At 37.3% G+C, this 22,045-nt stretch overlaps 1 protein-coding gene across 9 annotated transcripts in view; it reads left to right on the forward strand.

Moving 5' to 3' along the window:
* Window positions 1-3,750: 3,750 nt before the first annotated feature.
* The window catches only part of CCDC66 (coiled-coil domain containing 66), a 68,643-nt gene continuing 50,348 nt past the window's right edge, over window positions 3,751-22,045 (forward strand). For 2 of the 9 annotated variants that reach the window (XM_032322825.1, XM_032322831.1), the window contains exons 1-8: window positions 3,751-3,829; window positions 5,498-5,562; window positions 6,202-6,227; window positions 14,203-14,647; window positions 16,721-16,886; window positions 17,068-17,171; window positions 19,173-19,294; window positions 19,741-19,842. In XM_032322825.1, the coding sequence (XP_032178716.1) occupies window positions 3,819-3,829; window positions 5,498-5,562; window positions 6,202-6,227; window positions 14,203-14,647; window positions 16,721-16,886; window positions 17,068-17,171; window positions 19,173-19,294; window positions 19,741-19,842 (1,041 nt within the window). In that variant the 5' untranslated portion in view covers window positions 3,751-3,818. Of the gene's footprint in view, window positions 3,830-5,497; window positions 5,563-6,201; window positions 6,228-6,289; window positions 6,439-14,202; window positions 14,648-16,720; window positions 16,887-17,067; window positions 17,172-19,172; window positions 19,295-19,740; window positions 19,843-22,045 lie in introns of those variants that run through there. The other 7 variants (XM_032322867.1, XM_032322877.1, XM_032322851.1 and 4 more) reach the window with 7 other exon arrangements.

Raw genomic sequence — 22,045 nt, forward strand, 5'->3', positions numbered from 1 at the left:
TTAACTCTTGTACAGCATAGTGGCCAGTAGCACCCAGCCATCAGCAACTTCCCCCAGCAACCCTCTCAGGCAGTACTGTAGTGGCATGCCTCTGGTGCCATACCTCCTCCAAAAGATTGCCCCAGGAACCTAGAGGATGGATTTCTGGCAAGATCCTCCAGTAAGTTCTGGATCTCTGTCCTGTGGGATAAGGGAGCTATTCTTCGAGGGCTCTATCTAAGCGGCTCCTTGTATCTGTTATTCCCATATTTTTTAGAGTTCTCTTTATTTCTTTTTTTAAAGATTTTATTTATTTATTTGACACAGAGAGAGAGATCACAAGTAGGCAGAGAGGCAGGCAGAGATCGAGAAGAAGAAGCAGAGAGGGAGAGAGGAGGAAGCAGGCTCCCCACTGAGCAGAGAGCCCGATGCGGGGCTCGATCCCAAGACCCCGAGACCATGACCTGAGCCGAAGGCAGAGGCTTTAACCCACTGATCCACCCAGGCGCTCCAAGTTCTCTTTATTTCTTAGAGGCAATCTCTCATTATGCCAAACCCCTACTAACTATTATCATAGTTAATAATTCTCCATATTAAATTTTCCCTGTTCAAATTGCCACGTGGCTTCTCTCTCTTGACTGGACCCAGACTGTTACAAACTCCTGGAAACAAAATAAACAGAAAACACCTTTTCAACTTGAAGGTAGCTTACTGGGCACTTGAGAAAGGCAGAAGTTTCCATGACAAAAAAGTGTTTACTCATACAGGAATAAAATATAGGGGCACCTGGGTGATACAGTTGGTTAAGTGTCTAACTCTAGATTTTGGCTCTGGTCGTGATCTCATGGATTGTGAAAGTGACCCCCACACTGATCCCTGCTTTCAGTGGGGAATCTGCTTGAGATTCTCTCTCTCTCTGTCTCCCTCTGCCCTTCCCCCGCAAATAAGTAAATAAATCCTCAAAAAAAAGAAAATACAGTATACAAAGAAATGGAAATGATTTACATATCTGGGGTTTAGATGACTGAGCAAAGTAAGAGCATGGAGTTCTTTTTTTAATGCTTTTATACAAACAGTTCAAATAATCATAACCATATTTGTTTACTTTTGGATAAGCAAGATGTATACCTGTTATTATGTTAGGAGGGTCTCTGCAATGCCCTTAAGTTTGGCTTAATCAAAAGTTAAGTTCAGCAGAATCAGACAACCAAATGACTTACAAGCATTCCTTTCTCTGGTAAGATGACTCTTGGCTGGTTCTGTGGGACCCCATCAAGGTCCTCGGACCTGTCCAGCCTATATCAGTATGAATCCATTTATATGAAGTATCTAGAATAGGCAAGTCCATAGAAACAGAAATGAGATTAGAGGTTATCAGCAGGTTGCAGAGAAGGAGAAATGGGAAGTTATTGCTTAATGAGTACAGTTTCTATTTGGCACAACATTGTGCCACAGAATTGTACACTTGAAGATGGTTAACAGGGCAAATTTTATTATATTACCACAATAAAAATAAAAGATGTAGAGATTGGCTAAGTATTTACTAATAAATATACTATGTTGTTATTCTGTGTGGGGGAGAGAGAGAGAGAGATGATATTTAACAACCAAATGTAATCTGTACTCCTTAGTTGACTCTAGCTTTCTAAATAAAAAGCAATCAAATATATGCTTAGGATAGAGAGGACAATTAAATACAGGCAGAACACTAGATGTTATCATGAAACTGCTAATTTTCTTAGGTACAATAATAGTGTACCTAAGAAAATAGAGAATTTCCTATTCCTAGGAGATAGTTACTTTAGTGTTTAAGGGCAAAGCGTTAGAACATCTGTAACTTGCAAATAGTGATGCTAAAAAAGGTGTGTGGTAGGGGGCAGTGTATGGTTGTGCCTGCCCACGTGTGTGCCAATAGAGAGTAAGAGAGAGAAAGCATATATGACAAAATTTTAACAATCATCAAATCTAGGTAGAGGATATACAGGTGTTCATTGCACCCTTCTGTAATTTTTTATTTAAATATTTTCGTAATAATAAGTTAGAAGCAAAGTAACATTTTGAAAGTCACACCATTGTATCTCCCAGAAATGCTCCTGTTAACATGTTGGTTTAAATCCTTTTTGTCTTTTTTTTCTATGCAAAGATAAGTATTCTTTACACAATACACACACACAAAAGCAAGGGATCAAACGTACATCGGTCCATGTTCATTTATTCAGTCAAGGTAATTAACAAGTGCTTGTTTAAGTATATCTTCCAGAGACCAGGGACATACACGAATTTTAGAAGATTTCTGAGTTTTCACGGAATGTACCCTAAGAATTCATTGTGCCTCATTCATTACAACTACAGTTCATAAAAATCTTATGAGCAGACAGATGAAAATACTTGTGAGGTTTTAGTAATTGCATTATGATCCTCATCATGAAATAGTATTCCACCAACATAATAAAGTTGGCATTTTTTATTTTTGCTGTTCTTTCATTTCACAAGTATTTGCTGTCTACAATGTTCAGGGTCACGTGCTGCAGGGAAGTCTGTAAGATACCAGCTGGCTGCCCTTCTGAAGCTCACTCTGACACAGGATTGTAAATGCATTACTATGGGGATCAAAAGGGAAGAGACTGGGGGGATAGAGAATGGGTTCCTGATTTACCAGCAGGGTCTTCCAGAGGAGGTTCTTGGAGGAAACGACTTTTAAATTTGGATTTTTAAGAATGAACGGGAGTTAGACTCATACACTAGTTCCGAACACAAACGGGCTTTGGGGTGTTTGATAGTCCTCGGACAAGTTGCTTAACCTCTCTGCGCTTCAGGGATGTTGTTGTAAAACTCCAGTAACAAAGGGCTGGGGCACCTGGGTGGCTCAGTGGGTTAAAGCCGCTGCTTTCGGCTCAGGTCATGATCCCGGGGTCCTGGGATCGAGCCCCACATCGGGCTCTCTGCTCAGCGGGGAGCCTGCTTCCTCCTCTCTCTCTGCCTCTCTGCCTATTTGTGATCTCTGTCTGTCAAGTAAATAAATAAAATCTTAAAAAAAACAAAAAACAACCAAAGTGCTTAGATCCCTGTCTGGAACAAAAGAGCTAAATTTATTGAGTACTCCTTATTATTGCAATTTTTTTTTTTTAAAGATTTTATTTATCTATTGGACAGAGAGAGAGAGAGAGACAGCAAGAGAGGGAACACAAGCAGGGGGAGTGGAGATGGAGAAGCAGGCTTCCTGCTGATCAGAGAGCCCCATGCAGGGCTGGATCCCAGGACCCTGGCATCGTGACCTGAGCGGAAGGCAGATGCTTAACGACTGAGCCACCCAGGTGCCCCTAATTATTGCAATTTACAAAGAGTTATAATGTACCAGGCTTCATGCCGAGCTCAGAGCCAGAAACTAGACAAACCCTGTACCCATTCTAGGAGTCTCTTCCCAATAGCCTGCCCTCCACCTTATTTTATACCCCAATAACCTTTCCTGCAAATATAAAATGTTCATTTCCTAAAAAGCTTATGCGCTTTTTGTTTCTCCACATTTTTGCCATCTACGCTTGAGCTGAGATGCTTCTCCGAGCGCTCCGAGCGAAATCGGGGTGCTACAAGAGAAGCCAAGAGCCTCGGCACCCGAGAGACAGGGTAGAGAGCCTGAGGCCCAGCAGACACCACCACCAGTTGCCCCTGCAGCCTCGCTCCCCTGTGAGCGCACCCGCCAGCACGCCCCACTTTGATTGGTCCCTTCTTCCGGCTCGCCGGCATCACTGTGTCCAATCGGAGCAGCGCTTGTTGAGCGTCGGCGGCAACCGGCGTACACAGAGTTTGCGCGTCCTGTGGAGAGAGCGAGAGGTCGGGCCATGAACCTGGGGTAAGCTGGGCCGAGAAGGGTGGTCTTTGGCGAAGGTGGGATTAAAGCTGGGTTGGCTCCTTGGAGCCTTTCGTGGAACACCTTCGCAGCTTGCGCCGCCTTCAGCGGCTTTGCCCGGCTGCCCGAAGTGGAGAGGGGTTAGGGGCTAGGGGCCCGGGACGGCCTTTGCCACCGCCGTCGCTTTTCCACATCATAACTCGGAGTACATCTGCCAGGGACCTCTTTCGCCCTGTCACTGACCTCGGGGTGGTGACGGGGAAGAGACGATAAGCGGAGAGGGCAGATGGAGAGATAAAGCTTAGCGGCTTCCTGGGAGAAATCCTGGCACAGGCCCCCGGTACTTAGCGCCTCTGGCTTTGGCGTCTTTTCAGGCTGTCGGAGCTCCCAGATGAGTTTAACCCCCGGAATGCTAGGAACCGGGTCTTCAGGGACCGAGGCGCTGCCAGTGCTTGGCTCCTGATAGACCCTCATTAAGTAGCGGTTGAGTCAAAAAGGACTGTTGCAGGGTTTTCATCCCTGGGAAGTTTAATATTTTAAGAAGATGAAAAGCCACCAAATTCAGACTGTTGCACGTCATGGAGCAAATGAATTTTGCGTTCTAGAATGTGGAGAGAGAGAGAGACAGAGAGAGAGAGAGAGAAAGAAAGAAGACATCAGCCCCTGAAGGAGTTTACAGGGCAGTCATGCTGAACAGGCATACTTGTCGGGTTCCTTTGGTTGGTTCAGTTTCACTGACGTAAACATGAACTGTTCTAACCCTGTCTCAGGGAAACCTTTAAAATCCATTTCCCCCCCCCAGTATTTTATCTTGACAAATTAAGTTGGGGTATTTTGATGTCCTCCACTGAGCGGCCCTGCAAATTTCGTTCTTCCCAGTCAGACCTTTCCCAGCCTTTCTCTTCTTTGTCTGGCCTGCTGGATTTAATTCTGTCTCTTGGACAGCACTTTTGTCCCAATTGATGGTTTAGTGACACACACCTTCCCCCCACCCCCTTAGGAAACAGTGAATTAAATGGGAACTATTTTTGTTTTCAGTGATTTTTTTATTAGAATCTTACATTGAAGTTTCCTTGGCAGTGTCTGCTGTTACTTTGTGCTTTTGCATTGAACATGCACAAATCAGTTAGAGCCACCAAAGTTCATTACAGATTTGTTGTTGTGATAGTAACGAACTGTCACTATGCTAAAAAAGTTAATACTCCTGGTGGCAGTGTTATAGTTCACTTTGAAAGCTGTGGCATGCCGTAGAATGCGTAGAATGCATTAGTCATGAGATCTTTATGAAACTGGTAAACAGATACATTTTCCTCTTTTAACGTAGGTGGGGAGTTTTGGTAACAGCATTTTTTTTTCCCCCCAGTCTCGAGTTGTAAGATTTAAGTAATGCTATGATGATTGAATTGTTGCTTACCAGTAAGAAAATGAAGTTTCATGTTAAAGGTAACAAAGCTTTGCATTATTGGAAAGTTTCAGGAATTTTCTCCCTCTAGTGTTTAGTTTTATCTTGGATTGGAAAACGTTTTTTAATTAAAAGAATGGCTTACTATTTACAAGATTACTGTATAAATTCAAAAGAACATATTTACTTTCAAGATTCAAATGAGCCTTTCGTTTCTATTTAAAATGTTGCTGCTTCTTAAAAATGACAACTTTCTTTTATTTTTGCAGAGATGGTTTAAAGCTTGAAACTGAATTGTTGGATGGAAAAACCAAGTTAATATTATCTCCATATGGTATGCTGTGTTATCAGAATCTAAAATGTTAATTTTAAATTCCTAGATAAAATTTATATGAGTTTAATATACTTTTTCCTTATAATAGAGTAATATTTAAATGGTACTTTGCAGAAAGCTGTTTGGCTAACTTTCTCAGATTTATTTTTAGCCAAGTAAAGTCAGATTACATCTCTGCTTACCACTGTCAGTATTTATTCATAAAACTTAATGCTTCAGTATATTTATGTTTAATATGTTGCCTAATAAATAATTTAGATGAAATCTATGTAATTATGTTCTGTACATGTAAAATGTGCTGTTATAGAAAATTAAATTTGTAGTAAGACCACAGTTGCTAAAGTTTTTAGGTTTTAATTTTAAAACTCCGTATACTTTGGTAGTCCTCTTTTTCACATTATTTTCTTTTTCTCTGATATGTTTATAGTTCTACCTTGGAAAATAAACAGAAATGAAATAGAAATACTTGCACTACACTCTAAAAGTTAGAATACTCAGACAGGACCTAAAGTTAATGCTTTGGGTGGTTAATATTTCTACTAAATATCTTCTTAAAACAATGCTAATCAAAATTTTCTTTTATGACTGCCTTAGTATGTTTTTGTTTGATAGTTCAGTAATTATTGTTTTCTTTTGTAGAATGTAAATCAAAAAATTCTGTGAAGGTAAGCCAAATGAACTGACATGTTCTTGAATGTAAAATGTGGTATTTTTTTTTTTTTTACAGTGGTTTGAAAATAATTCCTGTCAATATATTATAAGGGACATGAGATAATGATGAGAAGTTATTGTTCTCTTGCTTTCAGGCTGGTCCTTTCACAGAAATGGGATCATAATTTTTCAGTTTAAAAAGTCATACAGAACCTCTTTCTCTAGGTCAGTGCTGTCTAATAAATCTTTTTGTGATGATGGAAATGTTCTAAGATTAGTGTTTTCCAAGATGGTAACCAGTCACTAGTCATATGTAGTTACTGAACACTTAAAATGTGGCTAGTGTAACTAAGGAAGTGAATTTTTAATTTTGTTTAATTTTTAATGTAGATTTAGTAGTTATTATGCAGTGCATATAACATTAACTCAGGGAAGTTCCTGAGATTTTTAAAAATATATATTCACACTTTAAAATGAAAACATTTTTCTTTTCATACTCAAATTCCATTTTCCCACACCAAAATGGTGAATTTGATTCACAAATTCATACATGCATTTTGCTTTCTCCTTTAAGAGATCATACTTGAACTTAATGATAATTTTCCTTTTAAATTATTTTTATCAGCAACCCAAAATACCTTTACCACTTTAACAACTTTTTGATATACTACTTTTCTTATTCCCTATTTCTTTTTCCATTTTTAGATTAGTATCGGCAGAAATTTCAACTCCCCCCAAAATTCACTGTAGTCCTCTTTTTTCTTTTATCTTTGTAGCATCTTAAAGTCTTAGTTTGCGTTTCTTGAATAGAGCTCAGTTTGGATGGTGTACTTTTCACTAAGCTCTTGATGGCTTTGCTGTTTTTTCCAGGTATAATCAAGGTGAAATTGCTTGAGTATCCAGCGTAAGTGGGTGATGATAATCAGAGTAATTCCACTTGCTACCTGTAAAAGTTACTTCTTTCTAAATATGGTATATAGCTATATACCTTGTGTGCTTTATTTTTTAGTCACAATACAAATTGTATAATTTTTCCTGGTCCTGCACTATTTTTTTTAAAATTTAAAATTTAAATTTAATTTTAAAATTTATTTTATTGGGGGGTGCGGAGGGAGAGGAGACTTAGCTGTCTCCACAGTGAGTGCGGAGCACCACCTGAAGCTCTAGGCTCCATCTCTGGACCCCGAGATCATGACCTTATCTGAAACCAAGAGTTGGATGCTTAACTGACTGTGCCACCTAGGCAGCACAGGTCCTGCTCTATTAAAATACTGCAACTAATTATTTTATTCGAGTCACATTAGCAAATACTGCACCCCTTTTTGAGATGTTAGATAAAAAGCTGCTTGTCATAGTTGATTTCCATCTTCCCCTGATCTCTTCTCTTTCACTTTTCCCCTCTTTCCATTGATGTCTTTAACGGATTTGCTCTAGCTTCCACATTTGTGAAGACATTTCAGTCTTTTTAACCAACCTAGAACATATGATGGTTTCTGATAAAATCATTACAAGATTTTGCTAGTAGTCTAGAAATATTTTTTTCTAGGATTCTTTTTTCTGGAATAATGTGTCTCAGCCGATGTTAAATTATTTACTCTCTTAGAGCAAATTGTTTGGTTTTATTCCTCTTGCTTTGGGGACTTCAGAATACTGATGATGGTAGCTATGTGAGGTGATGGATATGTTAATTCGCTTGATTGTGACTATTTCACAGTGTATGCATATATCAAATCAAGTTGTACACTTTAAATATATACAAATTTTAATTGTCAATTATACCTTAATAAAGCTGGAAAAAATTACTGATGCAACCTAAGTCTCCCTTCTATATTGGTTTTAAGTAGCTTCTCTTCCCGTATTTACAGGGGTTGCTAAGATCCTCCTCATTTTTTTCTTTGCTATTTACAGAAGACAAAAGAACAAAAAGAGTAGTGCTTATCTTTTTTTGCTTAAATCTGTTTTCCAGTCTCCCAGATCTCAGTTATATAGCTGTATGTTAGATTCTCTTTTCCATAAGTTACTGGTGAATTCTCTTTTCATAGTGCTTTTCTTTTTCTGCTGGGAGAAGTTCCTGAGTAACTACAACACCTATCTGCATTTCTGGTTTTCCGCTACCTCACAGGTTGAATTACTGTCATTGTCATAGTGTCTTCTTTAAACACAACTGAACTTGCATCATCAAGTTAAACACGTATGGTCAGAGTACTTTCTTAATTTTTTTTAAAATCCCTTCTGCATTTTTTTGAATCTGTGTAAGGAATATAAAGTAAAAATGGTTACCAGCTCAATTTCTTAAGCTTATAGGAGGAGAAATGAAAGAAATATTAATGATTCTGTGTCATGAGTAATTTACAGATTCCAAATGCTTATGCATTTGTCTCACAAATTAGTTGAAATATTAAACATTTAAAAATTTTTTCACAGGTATTTCTACATGTGAGAACCAGAGTAGTGACACACTAAAGGGTGTATAGAGTATTGGTGTTAGGTAGCATATTTTATAACTTAAAATGTTACTTTTCTCTGGTTCTATCTGGCCTTGGATCTTGGCCCCATATAAATGGTAAACTCAGCCAATATTAAACAAATGCTTTGGACTTTGTTTATATTATGAAAAATATTGGTAGAATTAAAACTAGTTAAAAGAGCCAGCTTGCTACATAAAAATGTTTGAAACATGAAGACTATTCTTCAATCTATTAAAAATAATCTGATCCAATAAATGCTTGGGGAATTATTTGGGCTAGATTGCTTTGTCCTGAAGTAACTGAATATGATTGAATGTTTATTTGGTAGGTCATGATTTTTTGCTGGTTCCATTCATTTTTTTTTTTTTTTCCTGCTGTTCAGCTACAAAAAATAATCAAGGGCTGCCTGGGCGGCTCTATCACTGAAGCATCCTACTCTTGGTTTGGGCTCAGGTCATGACATCAGGGTTGTGAGATCAAGCCCTGCTCTAAGCTGGTTGTGGACCCCGCGTGGGATTGTCCCTCTCCCTTTCCCGGGCCCCGCCCCCCAAAAAGTAATTAGACTTGAGCTGAATATATACGGACTTATGCCAGATCATTGCCCTTTTCCCCCTTCTTATTAAATATTTTTAGAAGATTTTTTTTTTTTGGTATATTTTTTTCTCTTGTAAGTTGAATGTGGTGGGATAATTCTACTTAAATTAGAACTCCAGTTAGTAGGTTTCTATTTAGCAAGGATTTATTAAAGCTGTAAAATTTTAGTGGAGTGCCGTTCTTGGCACTCGTATTTCTTCTGTGACTGAGAGGGAAAAATGAGTAAAGCCTAGGCCTTATTTTCTGAATGTGGGGTTATCAGTCAGGTAAATAACTACAATAAAGTAGAATATAATGTGTGCCGTGGTAGTTCTATAAAAGGCAGAGAACACCGCAAAGAGCATCTCTTCGTGGTTTGCGGAGACCAGGGAAAGCTTCGTAAAACGAGGTGACATTTTAATTAGAACTTAAAAGATGAGGCATATATTTATAGGTAAGTAGGTATGGGAGTATATTTTAACCTTAGAAAATAGCAAAACACCAAGATAGCATAATTTGCATTTGGGGAATAGTGGGTATCTTGGGGAAGTGTAGAACATAAAGCTTGGAGGGAAGGGAGCCTTACAGAGTTTAGATGTGTACTCAGACAGTTTGAACTTCCTTGATTTATGTATATGAGCATTAAAGAATTTTTGAAAAGAGAAATCCATACAGTATAATTTGTGTTGTAGGAAAGGGCTTCAGACAGTGTGGTGAAGGGCAGATTATAATGGGGAGACCAGTCATGGACCAGTTACAGTTCAGGGAGAGTCTTAGGTGTTACTGAATATGTGTCGTGGTTAGTGAAATGGGGAAAAGGGGACAGAAATGGGAGACTTTCAGGATATGTTAATGGTATGCACTGTACTTATTAGTAGTTTGAATGAGCAATTGATTAGAGATAGGAAATGTTCAACTATCAGTGACCCAAAAAAGGCCAGTGGGAATCAGAGAAAGGTGACATCACAGTAGCTGTAGTTAGAGACTGAGGAGGTAGGGCTCAGCTGTGTAAGCTGTATGCAATCTGCTGATAATTTGCTTAATCCACATAGTAAAGTAAAAACTAGAGTGAACTATCTAAAAATTGGAAAATTTAATGTAAATCTGGCTTTTTTGGTTCTCTTGAAATATTGGGTAATCTAGCAAGTAGACTAAAATTCCTCTTTGGAGGTGTAGGCTGGTTCTGAGTTGTGGCTGCCTCCTTTAGATGGAAAAATGATTTTCAGCTCATCCCAGTTCCTACCAAGCCTAATTTACAGTAGGTATTTGAGGTTGCCATCTTCTTAGAAAATTAGTTGTATTAAAATAGCCTTAGTAGCACCTGGTTGGCACAGCCACTTTAACGTCCCACTCGGTTTTGGCTTGGTCATGACCTCAGAGCTGTGAGGTCAAGCCCTACACTGGGCTCTGTGTTCATTGAGGAGTCTGCTTTGAGACTCTCTCCCTCCCTCCCCCTGGATCCCCCCCTTGTCTACTCTAAAATAAATAAATAAATCTTAAAAAATGCCATAAGTTGGGAGGGTAAAAAGGCATTTTCCATTGTGGTACTGGTGTTATTAAAAGCCTAAGGCCAGGACCAAATAGGATGTAGATGAGATGAAGAGGAAAATAAGCAGATCTTGTGGCTGATAGTACAGGTACATTTTGAATAGTAGGCTGAAATGGGATTGGCTGTTGGTCTACGTATGGTTATATATTTTGTAAGTTACGAAGGACAAGGAGAGTTGTGATGTAAGCTGGATGAAAGTCATGTGGCATCTACCTCACTCTTTGACGGCAAGTATGTTACTAATCTTTATCTAGCACTTTTCCATATTGGTAAGCACATAAAAAGCAACAGTGAATTTTGTTTGAATGACCGTTGAATTATTTTAGTTTAATTGGGTTTGCCAAGTGTACAGTAGATTAAATAGAGGAAAGATATGAGATAGGCAGGGTATAATCTAGTAATGTTGTAATGAAATCCTGAATTTAGGCTTATAATCCTGTAAATGGTGAGAAAAAGATATTTGGAAGGAAGAAATGACCAATACTTGTGCATAAGCTAAAGAAGACCATGAGGATAAAGTTAAAGACGACTCCATGCTTACTGGTCTGAGAGATTAGAAAACAGTGCCACAGAAATGGGATATTTTGAAAGAGGGAACAGTATGGGAGAGAAAGATAATTCAGTTTTAAAATGGTATAGTTGAGGATAATAAAAAATTTACTGAACACCTACTCTGTTCCACTCTGTGTTTTGTACTGGGGTTATAGATAGCAGTGGACAAAGTATACAAAAATTTCTGCCCTAGGGAGTTTGCATTGGAAAAGGAGTTAAATGGACATACATTTAGCAAAATAAATGTAGAATGTTACAAGATGAAAAGTGGTATAGAGAAAAATAAAGGAGAGAAAGGGGGAGAGGCACACTACAGGGGCACAGCAGTCTTTGGGAAAGGGTATGCTAGATAGGTGAGAGTGTGAGAGAGTGTGAGAAACCTGCTACAACCCCCCCCCCCCCAAAAAAAAAACCCAGGAAATCTACAATTTTAAATAGGATGGTCAGAGAAGACCTTACAGAGTTAGTGATGTTGGTTGAGTGCATGAACCATGTAGAATCTGAAGGAAGGGTGTCCCAGTTAGAGAGATTGTTTAGTGCTAAGGCCTAAAACTGGAGTCTCTTATGAATACGAGGAATAGCCAAGAAGCCCATATGACTGGAGGCTAGGATAGAAGATGAGATCAGAGAGATCAGATAAGGGGATAAAGTGTGAAGAATGCACAGATCATTAGGTCTGTTTTGGTTATTGTATGAAGTTCAGTTTTCCCTCCTAAATAAGATAGGAAACCATTGGAAAGTTTTGAAGAAAGCAACATGATCTGACTTAACCTTTTAAGATACTCACTGTGGCCGCTGTGTTGAGAACAGATTGGGGAGCAAGGGCAGAAGCAAGAAAATCTGAAGGCTTTTCAGTAATTCAGGCAAGAACTAATGTCTTCAGGTAGAGGGATGGTAAGAGTTTTTCAGGAGTGGTCAGATTTAGGATATATTTTGAAGATGGAGCAAAACAAGGTCTGATGAAAGTGTGGCATATGAGAGAGGTGATAATTCCAAAATTTTTATCACGGGTAGGTGAGATGGGAAAAATGAAGGGAGTGTTATTTAGGGGCATGTGGGAGATCAAGAGTTTCGTTTTAGGCATGCTATTTTAAATGGCTATTAATAACCCAGTAAGTGTTTGGATAGGGAGGTGGAACCTCAAGTTAGGGGAGAGGTCCATCCTGGAGACAAATTTGGGAGTCATCAGCATATGGATAATACTTAAAACCACAAGGGTAAATGAAATTAACAAGTGAATGAGGTAAGTGAGAGCTAAGAGATTCTGGGACTAAGCAATTGTTAAGAGGTCTGGGGGAAAGGGAGCCAGCCAGTGAAGACTGAGAAGGAACAGCAAGAACCAGAATTGTGGAGTCCTCAGGAAATGAAGTAGAGAAAGTGATTCAAAATGGGAGGAATAATCAACTGTGTCACATGCTGCTAGTAAGTCTGGTAGGATGATCTGAAGAACAGTCACAATTTGCAAAGTTATTAATGACCTTGATGAGCAGCTTTGGTGGAATAGTGTTGTTGAAAGCTTGGCTGGAATGGGGTTGTGGGAGATGAGAAAGTAGTATCATGTATTTTTAAAGATGATAAAGATGTGATCTAGCAGGAAAGAAACAGTTGGTTCAAGAGAAAGCAAAGGATTGCTAGAGAAAGATCCCTGAGAAAGAAGGAGTTATAGGAGTATCTACAAATAACAGGAGTATAGGCAGTTTGTATGAGTACTGATGCTGGTACAGATTTAGTAGTAGAAACTTGGAAATTTTTTCTGAATGCTTCTCTGTAAGATTGTCAGTGCAGTAGTAATCAAGATCTTCAGCTGAGAATTAAGTATGAAAGGGAAAGTGTTAGTTTTGGGAAAGAGGAGAAAGTTGAAATTGTTAAAATTTTGAGTAAGAGAATTAATGAATTTGTGAAATGTGTAACTGCCAGGTAGCATGAAGGGCACAATTGTTGTTTTGGGTTATGTATTTAAAGTGAAACTAGATATTGTGGCTTTGTGTTTTTCTTCCTGAGTGTAGGCACAGAGTAGGTGAAGAGTTAGATTTTACCAGTCTGGGGTTTTGCAAAGCATATATGTTAGAACAGAGGAGTTGAGAATACAGGGTGGTGGTGGTTTTGGTTAATCGTGGAATTTAAGATTGGTAAGGGAGGACAAGAAGAAGGTGGTAGGATAAATAGATCATAGATCCCAGCTGAGTTAAAGAATTATCAGAATTGGGATATACAAGAAAAGTGAGCTGGGAAACATTGGGTGTTGGTCATTGTGCCATACTTGAAACAGATCATGGAGGGATTGTAGTTAAGAGTAGTTACAAGGTTAGTATAAGCTGTCACTATGAGAATAAGTAGCTGAGGTAGCATGGAGGACAAGAATATAGGAGCAGAGTTCAAGGAAATGAGAGGCCAGGAAATTGAAAGAATGATCGATGTGGATATGAAAGCACTAATAATTAAGATAGGAGTTATGTTAGAGGGACGTTGACCCACAAGTTAAGTTATTCTAGAAATAACTAACCTACGTTACTAACTCACAGGTCTGTAGATATCTATAAAGAAAAGAGGTGGTCTGAGTGACATAATCATGACATGAGATTCAAAGTCGAAGTAGAATGGAGATGTCCTGTAACAACTAGAATCAAACTTCTGAATTCATTATGTTGAAATAAAATTGTAATTTCCAGTTGTTGATGAAGCTTTCAAGTGAAGATTTGGAAAAGTTAAATGTTAGTGTCTCATGGAGATAGTGTCTTAACAGCAAAATGGAAAAAAGTTTAGAGGCCTGACGTTACAGATTATATAAAGATAATTGTTGATTTTTCACGGACTATTATAAAGAATAAATTTTTGGTGTTTTAACAGATGGGAAATAAGACCAAGCTTGCAAAATGTCCTTTAAGAACAAAACAAACTGGATACATTCTCAAATCAACACAAAATACTTGTATCAGGAGTGGAAAACTTTTGCAAAAGAAGAGAATGGGTTCAGAAACTTCACTGGCAAAAGGTGAAAAAAATAGTATGACTTTTTCACCCACTAAGGATTTATGCAAGCAGTGTATAGATAAAGACTGTCTTTATGTCCAGAAAGAGATTTCATCTGCAACCCCCAATATACAGAAGACTAGAAACACCGTAAATACATCTGTAGTAGCTAAACAGAAGCTTTGCAAAAAACACATCACAGCTGAAAATATGAAGAGCAGTTTGGTGTGTCTAACACAAGACCAACTACAACAGATTTTGATGACTGTGAACCAAGGAAATAAATCTGTTTCCCTGATTGAAAATGGAAAGGAAGAAAAAAGTAAGGTTTTTCTGAAGTTTTAATTAATATTAATTTTACCAGTATGTGTTTTAGAATTTCTCATTCTTTGGATTTTACATAACTTTGCCTCTGAAATTCTTATTTACCATGTAGCAGTCTTTTAAAATATTCTTTTAGAGAATATTCTCATGCAAAATTACTTTTATAGCTGTAATATGCCATATTTTAAGATTAATGCTCAGAATATTACAATCATGTTACAATAGCCTTAAGAAACCCAGTTCTATGGATTCTAGAGTAAAGATCTTAGTACAAAAAGATGTTGTACTTATTCCGAAATGTAGAAAGCTTTACTTCCATTAAAAATAATTTCATAGGGGCACCAGGGTGGCTCAGTGGGTTAAGCCTCTGCCTTCGGCTCAGGTCATGATCTCAGGGTCCTTGGATCCAACCCTGCATCAGGCTCTCTGCTCAGTGGGGAGCCTGCTTTCCCCTCTCTCTCTCTGCCTGCTGCTCTGCCTACTTGTGATCTCTCTCTCTGCCAAATAAATAATAAAATCTTTAAAAAAATAATTATATAAAATGTTCTAAAAAATCAGTATAGTATTTCTAGTAAAAATTGGAGAAACCTTATTTTGAGTATTTGACTTGAGTTGCTGAAAAGGATTATTTTCCTGGCCCCTGCGTTGTACTTTTCCTGACCCTTAATCCCTGCTAAGGATTGGCAGCACTGTCTTTTTAACCAATATAAAATACAGACTTGGGGGCCGCCTGGGTGGCTCAGTGGGTTAAGCCTTTGCCTTCGGCTTAGGTCATGATCTAAGGGTCCTGGGATTGAGCCCCCATCGGACTCTGCTCTACGGGGAACTTGCTCCCCCCCCACCTGCCTCTGCCTACTTGTGATCTCTGTCTGTCAAATAAATAAATAAAATCTTAAAAAGAAAATACAGACTTGGAAGGAATAGAACAATGTTACATGTCTTCGGTTTCATTAGCCAGAGCATTGTATTATGTTTTTAAAAGTCTTCTGATTTCTTTAGTGTTGAGCTAAGGAATTAATATGAATAGAAATGTCATTAAAATTTTGTTAGGCAATAATGAAATAAATAAAAATAACATTAACAGTCACCAGGAGGAGGTCCCACAATGATCTGGGGACTAGGTAAGCTTCTGTGTATTCCCAGGGTGTTCAAGTTCAAGTAATTTGTCTTGGTTTAGATTATTCTTTGCAAAATGAGGGAGCTGGGTCTTTAAAGCTAGAATTGTAGCCTAGAGAACAAAAGATAAAAACTTAAAGCATGTAATGAGAGAGAATGTCAACAAAGTTGAAGGTAGAATTTGTCTAATCATACAGTGACCTGCATATTAAATATACTTTTTCCTCGGAGCGCCTTTGTGGCTCAGTGGATTAAGCCTCTGCCTTCGGCTTAGGTCATGATCTCAGGGTCCTGGGATCAGTCCCACATCAGGCTCTCTGCTCAGCGAGGAGCTTGCTTCCTCCCCCCACCCCGCCTGCTTGTGTTATCTCTGTCAAATCAATAAAATCTTTAAAAAATATATATGTGTGTGTGTATATATATACACACACACACACTTTATCCTCATTGGGAAAACTAGCACATTAAGAAGAACTAGAACAGTTTCTAAGCCAAGCATAGGAGCCTATATGAAATATTTGGAATAGATATAATGGAGGTATGGAGATGGTTTTTCATTGATTTTCCAGCTAAATGAGAAAAATAAAGACAAGGTGATGAGTTTTTCATAAACCTATTTGCATTTATTCTTTAAGTTCTGATTTGTGTTTTATATTATTGGTAAAAATACTGTTAGCAAGAGTAAATAGAACATTTTTGTTGTTGTTTGTTTTCATATTGGACACATGAGGTTATATAGCAATGGCCATATCACTGGACCATTTAACCTCTGGGCTCAGTTTCCTTTTTTGACAAAAGGGAATCATAATACCCACTAAAGGACTGCTGTGAGAGGTGATTACTTTGTTAATGTGTAAGGCAGTGTTTCTAAAGTGTGTAGTAGTATGCCAAAATAAGGTATTGTAATACATGCGATTTTAGTGTTCATTTTAAAACGTGCATTTTTACCCCCTAGGTCAGGGCAATCTACATTTAAACAATATTTCCAATCAGCCAGAGGATGAGAACGTTATGGGAGTATTCCAGAAAACTGAGACGCTTTCATCTCTCCTAGATGAAAATAAATCTGTTTTAAGTACAAATCAAGAGACATCTAAGCAGTATGAGCAGAAAATTGCCGTGTATGTAACTCATATCTGTTATGGTGGAGTCGTCTTGTGAAAATGGTTTTGCTTTTCTTTGAATTTCATGTGAAATTTTCAGTCTGAAGACTGAAAGCTATTTAAGTTTATTACTTAATATTTATGGAGTAGCTTGTATAGAAACATACAAGATTTCTGTTATTTTTTTGTGTTGTTTTAGAGAGAATGTGTGGAAACCAGCTGACATATTCAGTACTCTGGGGGAAAGAGAACGTGACAGAAGCTTGTTGGAAGCAAAAAAAGCCCAGTGGAGAAAAGAGCTTGGTAGATAATTGTTATACCTTTTATTATAGTTTTGTTGAGGTTGAAATAGGTTGAAATAGATTTTTTTCAGTATGATTTTATAAAAAATTTTTGTTTTATAACATTTACCATCTAGACTAATTCGTTGAAATATGTAGAAAGCGTTGTGGTTTTTATTTCTTTAGGTTGTGACTTTTGTCTGGTAGTCTCTTGGTGTGTACTAGAAGACCAGAGGTGAGCAGTAAGCCTTACTGTCTTCAGTATCATTCCGGAGCTCAAAGATTGCTAAACTTTTCTCATTTCCTGAGAATCCATTTTCATATTTCTCCATTGAAGAAATCCTATGGATTTAAAGATGGTTTGATTTAAAAATAGAGTTCGTTCTTTAAAATAAAGCATTCTGACCGAGAATCATTAATATGGTATCAGTAAGTATATTCCATACAAAAACAAGCTTATTGGGGCGCCTGGGTGGCTCAGTGGGTTAAGCCGCTGCCTTCGGCTCAAGGTCATGATCTCAGGGTCCTGGGATCGAGTCCCGCATCGGGCTCTCTGCTCAGCAGGGAGCCTGCTTCCTTCTCTCTCTCTCTCTGCCTGCCTCTCAGTGTACTTGTAATTTCTCTCTGTCAAATAAATAAATAAAATCTTTAAAAAAAAACAACAAAAAAAACAAGCTTACTGCTTTTTTTCAGCCAAAGACCTTGTAACAGAAAAATTTATCTTTTCTATTAGAGTCTTAAAATATTGATAGTAACTAAGAACTCTTGCTTCTTCTTGGGCTAGGATTTATGGTCTACGTGTCAGAATTTGGAAAATATGTGAAGTAACAGTTATACTTCCCTTTTTTTTTTTTTTTTTTTTTAAAGATTTTATTTATTTATTTGAGAGAGAATGAGTGAGAGAGAGCATGAGAGAGGAGAATGTCAGAGGGAGAAGCACACTCCTCGAGGAGCTGGGAGCTCGATGCGGGACTTGATCCTGGAAGTCCGGCATCATGACCTGAGCTGAGGCAGTCGCTCAACCAACTGCGCCACCCAGGCGCCCCGGCAGTTGTACTTCTTAAGAATAACTGTACTAAAAGCATAAAGATGGGCTTTACCCATCTTTATGGGTAGGAAATCCCTCATAGGAAATCCTATGAGGCAGTCATAACACTGTGGAGACAGGTGTTAGTAAAAAAGAGATAAGCAGAAGAAAACAGGCATGAATTGGTGTTGGAAGTCAAGGTAACAGAGAAGTTTGAAGAAATTAAATGTATAGTAGCAGTATCTGAAGGTTTGGAGATTTGATGTGTGTATATCATACTTTTAGTTTTAAATATTTTCTTTCAGTACAAATTTAGCTTATCAAACTATAATACCAAACTTCTGAAGTTGGATGGAACTACTTGGAAACGACTGAAGTATTTTATGCTTTATTATGTAAAAGATTTACTTTCTTATATTTGATCCTGTTTAAAAAACTGATCTCTCTTTGTTGAAGTCACGCTTTCATTAATATTCTTGAAATTTAAGTTTATATATCTCCAAAGTTTTAAGAACTACTGATGCTTTTCAGGCCTAGTTTTTATATCAGTTTGTTAGTTTTTACTCTTCAGCAGTTATGAATAACAAAGGCTAATATTTATTTCATATTACTTTGAGCTAGACCCTGTACTGGAAGAGACACTTCACATTTTACAGAAGAAACTGAGTTTTAAGAACGCTAATGGCAATTTGCCCACAGTTGCATAGCTAGGAAGGAAGTGGTTGAACTTGGATTTGATTCTAGGATCCTTGATTTTTATTGCTAATTATAATAAACATTTTATATCCATTGTGCTATACTTAAGTTTGGTTCTGGTTAAATGTTTTTTTCCATATCTCTTAAAATTCTTCTCTGTCTTGTGAGTTAATCTCCTTAAAAAACAATTTTGATTAGATCTGTATTGGAATCTCCGCTCTTTAAGAAGGTCATGATTTGTTTACATGATTTTTTTTTTACAGTTTTTTTACATTTTTTAAAAAAGGACATTATTTACAGATGAACAGGTTGCTTTAAAGAAGAAAGAAAAAGAAGCTTCTGAAAAATGGAACAATCCTTGGAAAAAATTTGACAGTGATAAAATAGTATGGGAAAAATTTCAAATTCTTGACCAGCCTAAGGTAAGAATATCAAAATGAAGCATTTATGGAATATAAGACATTTTAATTTTACTTCTTAAAATGCTAAGCCATATTTATATCATAAAGCTTTTTAAAAATTATCTTTCCTATGTTACTGTAAAACAATGTTATTTTGAATTTAATTATGACCTCATCTAGTATCTATTTGCATTCTGTAAATTGTCTTACTATGTAGGTAATTGTAGAGGCCTGAGGCACCTTGTTTAGGCTCTTGTAAAAGAGCTCTGCAAATTTTTAGATGACCACGAAACTCTTACCACTGACATGTGGTATCTGCCACAAGGTTATATCAAACATAAGTGATTGCTTATCAAGCACAAGTATACACTAGGTGTCCCTCAGGTAGTGTTTTAGTGACCTTTAAGTTTTGTCTGTGCTTAATACTATACAGAGAAAAAGTACCCTTGTTTTCTCTTTGTTTTTAGACTTGTGTTAGCTCTTCCAGCATTCTGTCACAGTCTCCCAGTCAGATAACAGTGGTCCAGACTGAAGGGCACCCACTACCTAGAGCTAGTCAGATTTTAGAGGTAAGTCATAGGTGTCACTACTTTGAATATATAAGCCCTTTAATACTTGATCTTTATATTACCTATTTTCCTTAAAAGAGTGGACCTTAATACTCTTATTTTTAATTATAGGTTAATTTTTACTGAATGCACTATGCTCCTTAAATTTAAAAAAGTTATGAACTGTTTCTTTTATATGCATATAGTAATTGTTCGTTCCTAGTGAACACTTGCTTTTAACAAATGTATTCTGAAAATAGAATAGTAACCTAAAGGGGATGATTCTGACGGGAGACATTTTCAGCACTGGTAGATTTCTTATAGAATCCCTCCAAGTTAGATTGTTTGTATGGCTTTCATGGCTGTTTGTTCTGCTCCATATAGAGCTGACTGCCTATATATATCATAGAGTTTTATAGTTGTTGATAATTTTACATTAATGAAGGAATGAAATCTGAATTATATTTTTCCACATTCCGAAAAGCACTTTGACTATTGAAAGGCAGTAAATTAGCCTTGATAGAAGACATTTTGCAAAAATCTATAGTTCTGGATGATAGGTTTTTTTTGTTTTTGTTATGGATGATAAGTTTTTTTTAAAGTGGGGGAGCAGCAGCGGTAGAGGGAGAGAGTATCTTCAGCAAGCTTCACTCTCATCACTCTGAGATCATAACCCAAGGCAAAATCAAGTGTTGGACACTTAATTGAGTGAGCCATTCAGGCACCCCTGCATGATAATTTTAAGTGTAAAGTTTAAAAATTAATGCATGCTAATACTACTAAAAACTGCAGCTAAAGCTATTCATGAAGTTGGTAGGAATCAGTTGTTAGTTTATTTACATTTCAACATTAAGATCGAAGAATCTTTAATACTAAAGATATTAAGCTATTCTCAGTTTGCAAAAAAGTCTGTGTTGAAATGTTAGTATATTATTTATTGCTTAATTTGCACTATTTTTAAGGTTATTTGTGTAATTCATAGTATGATTGCTAATACAAATAAATAGCCATTTGAGGACTATTTTTAGGTGTTTTTTACATTTTGTATATATTTTTAAATGCTAGCATGCATCTTTTTTTATAATCCAAAAAACCAATAAAATTATTTATATTTTGCAGTAGAGATGGGAGTTGGGGATGGGAGAAAGACTAAAAAGAAAAATACACACTAAATGTATGGCTGGACAACCTGTGGTTAAAGAATATGATTATCTACTCATCTTCATAGTATTTAAGTACAGTTTTTATGCATTTTTATATGCTGTGTGTAAGATATTGGAGAGATGCTATTGATGGGAAGTGAATTTAACTGTGTAACTAAAAAACCCCCCTTCTTAAATGTCTGAAAACAGTTGGTTTCAGAAATCCAAGCCATAGCCAGAACTATTTATATTATTTGAATATCAAACTTCTCATGTAATTAAGAGGAGCAGAAATTTGGTTACAGGAAGAATCACCAAGGCCAATTTTGTTAAAACACAGGGTAGTGTATATAAAGTGCTTAGAACAGTGACTGACAACTAGCAAGTGTTTGATGAAGGTTTACTCTATTTATAACTTAACAAAGCAGATCCATTTGGGGCTATGAGACTTTTACGGGTCTGTCATCTCAACAGCTTTCCTTCCTCTCTTTTCTTGATTCTCAGTCTTACACGTCCTCCCCCAGTGGAATGGCCTCTATATTGTTCAGCCCAAACATTCTTTTATACTGCGTAATTTTGAACTATTCTACGTTTAAGTTTCTTTTGCTACCACCATACCACAGTTCTGCATTTGTCCAGTAAAAAATTCTATTTTCATTCCTTTTGTTTTTTTAAATTTTATTTACTTGTTTGACAGAGAGACAGAGTGACAAAGGGAGCACAAGCATGGGGAGTGGGAGAGGGAGAGGGAGAAGCAGGCTTCCCACTGAGCAGGGAGTCTGATGTGGGGCTCGATCCCAGGACCCTGGATCATGACCTGAGCCGAAGGCAGATGCCTAATGACTGAGCCACCCAGGCACCCCCTATTTTTATTCCTTTTCAACCTTTTTTTTTTTTTACTGTGGCAAAAGATACATAACATAGAATTTACCATTTTAATAATTTTTAAATGTGCCATATTGAGAGATTAAGTACAGGCAACCATTACTACTGTCCACCTCCAGAATTTTTTCATCTCTGCAAACCAAAACTGTATCCATTAAACACTCCCCATTTTTCCCTCCCCCGACTGCTGGAAACCA

The sequence above is a fragment of the Mustela erminea genome, chromosome 1, assembly GCF_009829155.1.
Source record: "Mustela erminea isolate mMusErm1 chromosome 1, mMusErm1.Pri, whole genome shotgun sequence".
NCBI classification, from domain to species: Eukaryota; Metazoa; Chordata; class Mammalia; order Carnivora; family Mustelidae; genus Mustela; species Mustela erminea.